Raw genomic sequence first — 9,745 nt, forward strand, 5'->3', positions numbered from 1 at the left:
GTCCAGGGTGTACCCCGCCCCTCGCACAGTGATTGCTGGACATGGGCACCAGCGACCCCCGTGACCCAAAATGGAATAAACGGGTAAAGATAATGGATGGATGGATGGATATATATTATATATATATATAACACACACACACACACATTTGTACAACCCTGGGTTTGGAAACTGAGGAATAATCTGAACATTACTTATTTTTACCACTTGCTCACCTGAATGTGCCAATAAACATTTTTAATATGTCAGTTTTATAAAAAGAAGTCCTTATATCTCTTAAAACAAATTTATAACTGCAGAGGGGGGACATGCTGAAACTTTGTAATAAGTTAAACTAATCATTTCATGTTTTTGTGAGTGATTCCCATGATTGTGATGAGTAGAAACATTCTCTCTCCGTGGGACTCTCATTACCTGAACTCCCCTAAAGACGACCTGAACCCTGAGATCATCAAAAGTTGCTCATGTGATCGGATTTCATGGTGCAACTAATCAATCAAGGTCTGAAGCACACCGCCCCAATGTGTTACAAAGCCCAAATAGATTTACAAATAACGTGTGTGTGTGTGTGTGTGTGTGTGTGTGTGTGTGTGTGTGTAGAGAGAGAGGGATAAGCTTCTGCATAGGATTACATATTGATTTTAAACATATAAAAAAGCTTATCATATCAAACTGTATCAGGAAAACTCAGAGACCCGGTTTTGCATAAATCCCTTTTAGACAGCGAGAGGGCATCCACTTTAAACTCTCACCCCCCCCCCCCACCCCCCCACCCCCATACACACACAGGTTCTCAAAGCCATAACAACTTTGTGTGGGTGTGTGCAAACATAGGTGTGAATCATTAAGCAGATAAAGAGGGCACAGAGGATCAATTTATTGGCAGCAGATGAGAGTGTGGCATACAGATGGCATTTTCCTGGCATCACACCAAGACGATACAAGGAGGTGGTTATCACTGAGCATGCTCATGAACACCGTCAACACCAGCCTGACAGACTCCGCCAACCCTGATGTGGTTTAACTTATTCGAGCTCCAAATGTCAAGAGTTTTAAACTGGAACTCACATTGGCTTTTATGTTTTAACGGTGAAAATTGATCCAGGTTGAGTCTGACTTTTCAGCTCTTACAGCGACATCTGGTCTGCGTTATCAATCAAGACGATCAGACTTTGATATAACTTTTAGAAAGTAATCACTGGATGTTCATTTACAATGTATTTATTTTTGGAGTTAGTCCAATTCATGATGGCCACCTAAGTGAATCAATCATCACAAAAATGACTACAATTTAGTCGATTTTACAGATATTGAGCTAACAATTGATGTGGTAGTAGCTCAGACTGATCCCCAACACATATTTAGAGCACCAACAGATATAGAAGGAAATATTTATCTAATGGTTTGGTATAGGAAAAATGCTGGTTTATGTATTTATTTAATTTTCTCCATAAATTCTGTTGTTCTTTATTCACAAACACAAAACAAAGTCACAAAAACAAAAGCTGTTTCTCCCACCTCAGCTTTTATTTGGCAACATAGCTGCATTTTAATAAAACACCAGATATAATATAGAAGTGATGTCTTAGTTTTAATTTAATTTTAGAATTATAAATCTGTCTTTTAGTATCTACAGATAAAAGGCCCTGGATTTATAATAGCAGTTTTTAATGTTTTTTATACAAACAGAATGTTTTTTATATTCTATAAGAATTATGTTTTTATTTAATCCAGATTTTTAGCAGATCATCTGCACATCACAGTGACCTGGACAGTTTATTCTAACGTCATTCAGAAGATGGGACAGATGGAGAGGAGCTTCACCGAGTCCAGGTGTACATTCTTCTCAGCAGGGTGTGTATGTGGGGTGTGTGTGTGTGTGTTTTGGGGGCAAGTGTATCACAGATGTGTTTTTCTCTCACCTTCTATAATCTCTGTGTGTCTGTGTCATTGACTGACCAACCAAATCAGTAATTACTCGCCCTCCAGACTGTTGCTCAATAGACCTGCCCAAGCACCAAATAAAGGCTGTACACCTGCATGCCCACACATACATACAGGTGGAAAACGACGGGTGGACACATGAAAACACCTGAGAGACAGATCGGCAGCTTTCCTGCCAGCAGCTCAGGACTATCTGTGGCTGCTGCAGAAAGGAAGGGCTTGTGAATGTTAAGTGCCTCCCTTAGGGAGGAAAATAAGACCAGCTGATAAGTTAGTCAGCTGCAAAGCCAACAAGTCCACATGAAGGCAGAGAGGACGGCGGTGACACAACACACACCACCTCTTCACCTCAACTCACACACTATCTCTGCTCTCACACCTTCACACACACAGGCAGACAAATCATACAAATGCAGTACATAAAGAAATATGCACTCTGAGAGCACACAGCGTTGCAACAAGAAAGCACCCAAAAAAGACAAAAGCACACAAAAAAGCAGGTTTCCTGACACAAAACCAAGAACATACAACAAGTTAAATCCTCAGGTGTGAGTCCATGTGACCAGAAACAACAGAAGAGTTTAACCTGGATGCATGTGCAGCTCCTGTTCGGACACACGTGTCTGCCCTGCTGCCTCATCAACATCCCCCCATGCTGCCTAGCACACCTCCTTTCTTGCTAATTACAATTGATTTATGATGGAGCAGGTAGCTTATCAGGTGCCCGGTGAAATTACAATGGCTGTCTGAAGGCTGGAAGGAGCACGAGGGTTTGTCTGCGGTCAATGTCGAATGGTAAAATCAATTAGCATTGATTGGCAAAAGGTTCATTTTCTCCACAGAAGATGCAGTCGAAGGGGATTAAACTTTCCTCTGACAACTTTGATACGACACAATGGCAGCTTTTCTGTCTGCCGTGTGGTTAAACAGGCTTTTAATAATAAAACTGATGTTTTTCATCACACAAACCCTCTCTCAGTGCAGCTGTGGCTGGATTTCAAAATCAGGCCTTGGCTCGTTGGGTCTGGCTGCGAAACAGATAGCATTGATCAAGTATCAGAGACTGAAATCCCTTGCATCTTAATCCTCGTCAAGAAGGACATGCAGAATTCAAATAGTCCTGCTTCAGGCCTTAAACAAAGGTAGATCAACAGCTGGACAAAACGTAGAGCAGGAGCCACAACAAAACAAATGAAGATAGATGAATCACCCAAAAAAGTGACATCTTCATATCTTGTCTTTTCTGATTTATTATAATTCCAGCAGTAACATCTGGAGCATCCGTTGGGTTCCTAAACCAAAACAGAAGTTATTTCAGTGTGCGTCTTACCCTCGATGGCCAGCATGGCTCTCAGCTCTCTGTTCAGCAGCTCGAATCGTCTCTCCAGATCGTGCTCCTTCTCCCTGTGGCAAGTTGGAGGCAAAACACACACACAAAGTTCGTCAATATGTTAATGACTAAATCATTAAGTACTTAAAGAAACCTGCAATAAACATCGATTCAGCCACTCGCCAGAACCTTCTCCTGCTTCACATTAATCTACTTGCACATAACTGATACTCATAGTGCGCTCACTCAGCCTTGGGTGAACGTGTGTGGAAGAGGCAAAACAAGGAATTAAAGGAAACGAGGTGAAAATGCATGAAATTAGAATAAAGGACATGTGTCTATGTGGTCTTATATATAAATGTTGTGTGTGTGTGTGCGTGCAGCACAAATTGAATTCATTCCTCTTTCAGCCATATTAAAAAAATAAGCTAATTCAGTCTCTAATAGAATTTGTCCTTCACAGGCACCTTTTCTCCTTGCCTCCATAAAGAGAGAACAGAAAAGGCTAATAATCAGCCTTTCTGTCAATTGGCCACTTTAAAAGCCTTCCTTTTCCCGTGATTATGATACTTCATTCTCCCTGTGACTTGCACTCTTTGAAATCCTGCAAATAAAGAAAAATGCAGCGTGTGTCTCCACCTGTCGCAGCTGACTGCATACAAAAAGACTAGAGACAGAGTAGAGATTGACACATTTCTATTGATTTCATATTCCTTCTGCATGCAAATCAATGAGCGGACAGGCAGGGTGTGTGTGTGTGTGTGTGTGAACGGAGTGAGATGTACACGCCTGGCCTCATGCAGCTTTCATCTAGTGCTTCAATATTGAAAAGATGCTTAAATGCAGAAAAAAGCTTAGAATAATGTTAGATTATTTTAGAGATTTTCACAAGTATCTGCTGCTTTACTTTGTTAAATAAAATGAACAGATCATGGATGAGGACATATTCATTATTAGAAGGTAAAATGATACGTACAGCAGAGAGAGCTGGTCCTGTCTCCTGATGAGGGCATTCTTCTTGTTGACCAGCATGAACCACTCCTGCATCATGGCCTCCTCCTCCTCCTTGTTGTTTCCTGAAAAATACAAACAAACAACATCTAAACAATTTGGCTCGTTGCGGAGAAATTTACCAATACCTAAAAAGCGGAGGACACCTCAAGGACCGAATCTTTGTGATCGCAGAGTCAGCACAGTCCATTTGAGTTTTCTGTGAGTGAACACAACCCTCTCGTCTATGTTCCTCGTGTAAACATTCACCCACACTTCATACCATGTCTTCACAACGTCAATACAGCTTCAACAGGGATTAACGCAGCGATTACCATCAAGCGCCTCTGTGGAGTGAAGCTTCTCACTAGCTATGTTTACATGCGCAAAATTCTTTTACCAGATTGAAATATGTTCAAATTAAACAATTCAAATGTATAGTTTACATGGGCACAATCTGTTCATGACGAGCGTTTACATGCAGCGGACTTTGTTCTGAACAGAAGTACTGACATGCGCAGAGTGGTAAACTCTCCTTAAAAAAACACAGAAGAAGTAGTTCTACTTCTGGTTTACATCTGGGATGAACGTAAACAAACCTGAGCACCCAAAATGGACCTGCGACGGGTTTTAATGACGGTGGAGACATTACTGCACTCCCTGACTGAGCTACAGGTGATACAGATAATTTTGAGCTCTTTCAAATTTCTAGTAGAAATACTGTCGCTCACCGACCTTCCTTGACATGCTAATATTATTAGCATTACCCTGGCGGAAATGACATAGGTCGCACATGCGCAGTCAGGTCAGTTTTTCACGATCGGAAAATCAAAAAAATGAACATATCAAGCATTTACATGCACACTGTTCAGGTTATGAATTGGGGTAAACCACCTGTTTCGTTCTGATCAGAAATTCTTTCGGATCACACTGAATAAACAAAAATAACCCGAACAGGGTGTTTACATGACACGTTTTTATTCCGAACGGCCGTTTGATCCAATTACTTATGTCCATGTAAATATAGCTACTGTAGGGCAAAACATATTCCCACCAATCACTAAGCAGGCCTTCAAAAGTGAATAAAAACCCTCTCTACCACTTGGTGTAACACTTGCACAGCATACAGTGAGCTAGCAGAATCAGATGCATGGCTAATGTAAGCTTCGTCCACGCCTGGGGATAAAGCTCCATGTGCTAACTTGCTTACAGGCTACAATAGGATGTGAACAGCTGATACAGACGGAGCACATCAAATGGAAAGCCTAAAAATGTTAAAACTCAAAGTAGATGGCCCAAAAGACGTAACAGGATTATCAGAAACAGGCTAAAGAAAACTAAATCTAGGTTATTTAAGTTTACAGATGTCACAGGTTTTCTTATAGTAAAATTATTTGTTTTTGTTTAAACTCATCTGTTGCAGAACAGTAAATATAATTTAATTATTGAAAACATGATTCTAATATTTTGCATAGGAATAGGTTTTGCTGTGGTCAGATGTCGGTGTCACTGTCAATTGAACCCAGTTTCTGCAGCAACATAGGCATTAATCTGATTCTTGATTCCCCTGTGAGGTGGGAATGGATGAACAGGAAACATAAGTTGAAGGACTGTTTAGATCACCTCTTGCGGTTTTCTTTTCTTTGGAGATAGCTGGAAAATACAAAAGGCAAAACACATTTAACTACAGGAACTCATTTTTTAACCTATTTTTTAACCACCTAGGACTTTACATTTAGCAAAAAAAAACACATTTACCTTAAAGAAAACAATCTCAGGAGATGTAAACATTGATTACCTGTTTAGGAGAAAGACAAGCCACTTTTCCCTTTTAATTATATTTATAAAATATTCCAACTAATTTTGATATTCAGGTTAAGCAATCCTAGCAGCAGATGAGAACTTGCACATAATTTATTTAGCTCTTTTAAAGCCAGGACGTTTTTTTTTTTCCCCCAAACTCCCCCTCAAACACATCGCACTAATAAACATTGCAATCATAAACACAGGATATCAGGTCGCAGCGTTGCTCATGACAAAAGGCAGACGTGTGGATTTGTGCACGGTCACCGGCGAGTGCGTGGACATTTGTGATACTTTGAGCCAGCAGATGTATGTAATTTCATTTAGGAGGGAGGTGGGAGTGAGAGGAAAGAAAAATGAGAGAATGAAAAGAAGCTTCAGGATTTAAGCTGAATCGGAGTCTCGTGGATTTCTGTAGTCAACTTTGAAATGGACGACACTCGGAGGGGGGGATAAAGCCTGTGCTGACAGGTCATTGTGCTGCCTCCAAGTCAAATAAAACAAGCAAATAATAATGGCAAATATTAAGCTCCTGTGACATTGTGGTGAGGCGAGTTGGAAGTCGAAGGGGGATTATAAAGCTATATTCCCCGCCGTTAGCCAGACAGCCGCTACATTTCATGAAAGGAGGACGGGAAGGAGATGAGAAAAAGGCAGGAAGGTCAGAGGAAAGGTGGGGAATAAGGAGATGAGTGGGGAGAGAAGGAGATAAAAAAGGTTAAAAGGAAGAGGAGTGAATGGACGAGAAAGAAGAGATGGAGCTGCTCGACGTCCATCAGGGTTGAAATGCTGACCCAGAGATACTACCTGACTCTTGAAGAGACTGTCGTGTTTGACAGAGAAGAAAAGACATAGAAGTATATTGCAGGACTATTCAACTGGCAGCTGGATGACTGCAATCTAGCCCACTTAATTTAAAAAATAAAAAATTATAATAAAAATATTTTTTTGAGGGGGTGTTCTGGGTTTGGGTTTTTGGTTCTGTTTATTGCATTTATGGTTCAATGCAATAAAATAAACAAATTTAACATATTTAATAGTTTCTGCTCAACATTCCAAATATTTTGCAAACCAAAAAGAGAAAGACTTAATTTAGGCATCAGAAAGCGTTTTTTTGATTTAATCAGTTTATTAATTGAACTGTACTGAGCAGCTAAACAGCTCAATATCATATAAAACTGGTTAAAAATCAATGTTTTCAGTTTAGCAGTAAACCTCAAGAATGAAAGGAACACTGTTGGGTTCCAGCTGAAACTATTTTCCAATTAAAATGTTTTTATGTTCTTGCTGAAACTGTAATGAGAACTTATATGTTATGAGCATCAACACAGAAAACAACAAAATCCTGCTGGTTGTTGTTTTGCATAAAGACAAATGGTGTCAGTATCCCTGGCAAACAGCACTGACACTGTGTCTGTGAATCCAGCCTTGGCTCTGAGACGCTGTGGATCCATGCTGGCTCTCAGGGGGCCATCTTGGATCAAAGCATCTGCCAGTTTGGCAGGTTGCATTCTGGGTCTTGCTGCTCGCCTTATACACCACTTCTCGGTGCTCATTGCGTAGTGGGAACAGGCCAAATTCTGCTGAGGCTGAAGTATTGAAATTGGCACCGATGCAATGTTTGATCAGAACATCAAAGGCTGAGAGCAACACGCCTGATGGAGATATGTGGGGTTTCCTCACCTGAAGGGAACTTTATCGTCTTTAATATCACGTTCAGTTTCTGCTATCAACGTGTTGGGGAGAAACAGATGATACAATCAACTGAGACACACACACAGAACAGAGATACAACTGATAGACATATTCCAACAACCCCCCTATCTGTTTGATTCCCTCTTCTCTTGTTTCATTCAGTCTCACAAACACAACCATGATAAACTGATACACACTTCAACGTGTAGATGGAGATCCTTAGGGCACAAAGAAAAGGCTAGTTAGTACAAATCACCATGCATTTCTTTGAATCTGTACGAGAGATAGTAAGAAAACGAAATAAAGAAAAAAAGGGTGAAACGACAGAGGTAGCTTCTGTCACCAAATAAGATTAAGATAGCCATCTTGGACACTGCTCCTTTCAGAGTGGATGGGAATAATGAAACTCACCCTGAGGTGGTCAAACTGCTTTTGTGCTTTGACGGGGGGTCTCACATCAGAGAATCACCTATATGCAATTTAATTATGCCTTATCAGACTTTAAAGGTGTACAACCAAAAGCTGAACAGCTTAGGTGAGGTTGCAATTACTGATGATTTAGCTTATACATTCCATGCTTTATTTGTTTATTACAGAATTTTATCTATGAAACCTTTGAAAAAATACTAAATAGACTGATTCTGATAAGTCACATTTCAACTTAAGGTTTTGAAACTATTAGACAAAGGTTGCATTGATGTTGCTGTGCTGAAAAGAAATGTGTGCTTTAAAATTACCAAATTGATCAGCCAATAAAAAACAATTCAGTCATTTGTTGTAATTGTGAAGTTACAGACTTTTAGGAAGCACATCTGTTTATTCATGATGAATTACAGAAACTGGATGAATCAGAAATGCTGCATCAGTTTTACGCCTTGAACATCTCCCCTCTTCCTCAAAGGAGGGAACTTGGATAACAGAAGAAATGAAAGGAAAAGAAAGAGAAACACATTAAAAGCTGTGATCACAGCACGTTCATCTCATTTCTTATCCCACCATTTTGTCATTTAATCCAATAGCTGCTAATCCAATTTGTCTATCAGACATGTATAAAGGCGGGGAGGAGGAGAACGACGAGGGGGAGGGAAAGGGAGGAGATAAAGCTGAACTTGTCTCGTGTGTTCGAGTCGCTTTCCTAGTTGTAGTTTATTTAAGGCCCGAGGCGCGCTTGTGTCTGTCCCACCGTTTTCTCCACCCAAGCATCGAATATCAGCGGGAGATCTGGGGAAGATGAAAGCCAAAGGCTCATAAAAGGAAATGAGAAAAGAAGGAATAAAAAGAAACAGGATGAACATTGTTTCTTGTGATTAGGTAAGAGCTCGTTAAAAGGCTGTCACTGCAGCAATGTGAATATGCATGATGGGCTGGCCTAATCAGAGGGGGTCTGTAGTGAGGACTGGATTACGTGTAAGCAGCCGGCTGAAGTCTTGATTTAATTAACGTGAGCTGAGGAGTGTCATGTTTAGAATAAAGGATGCAGGGAAGGCTGGTGAGCTCACAGATTCAGATTTGGTTGTAAGACATTAAATCAGATTCAGCAGTTTAACTCGGTCTCTTTCTTGTCATCTTTCTTCAGTTTGTACTTAGAACCAGAATCAGGCAGAGCAATGCAAGTGCAGCTACCGCTCTGAACTCAGGCAACATCACACTTGTGATCTAAGAATCAAACCCTCCATTCTAGTCTTTAAATGCACATGCGATTTCCTCTGCTCTCTCCTATTCTCCACCGCTCTCCACTGAAGTGCTGCTGAGGGCTTTTTTTTTTACTCCACGGAGTCTTGGACCAGGCCCTTTTAGCCTTCCTCAATGGCACAATGGACCTAGAGTATAGAACAGATTCCTGCTTTATTGAGCCTGTGTATAATGTCTGCTGAATGGAACACATTAACCAATTCATGCTCTCACCTCTTTTCATTACCTCCCCCCCCCCCCCCCCCACACACACACACACACAAGAAAAAAGAGAAAAGTAAAATTGAGAAA

At 40.6% G+C, this 9,745-nt stretch overlaps 1 protein-coding gene across 1 annotated transcript in view; it reads right to left on the reverse strand.

Moving 5' to 3' along the window:
- Nucleotides 1-9,745, reverse strand: part of ehbp1 (EH domain binding protein 1) — a gene marked incomplete in the record, with an annotated part of 851,057 nt that overhangs the window by 9,126 nt on the left and 832,186 nt on the right. Inside the window, 2 exon segments of the mRNA XM_037681251.1 lie at nt 3,275-3,348; nt 4,251-4,350. Coding sequence (XP_037537179.1) covers nt 3,275-3,348; nt 4,251-4,350 — 174 coding nt within the window.

This window comes from Nematolebias whitei, chromosome 1 (assembly GCF_014905685.2).
Source record: "Nematolebias whitei isolate Nwh7 chromosome 1, NemWhi1, whole genome shotgun sequence".
Taxonomy (NCBI): Eukaryota; Metazoa; Chordata; class Actinopteri; order Cyprinodontiformes; family Rivulidae; genus Nematolebias; species Nematolebias whitei.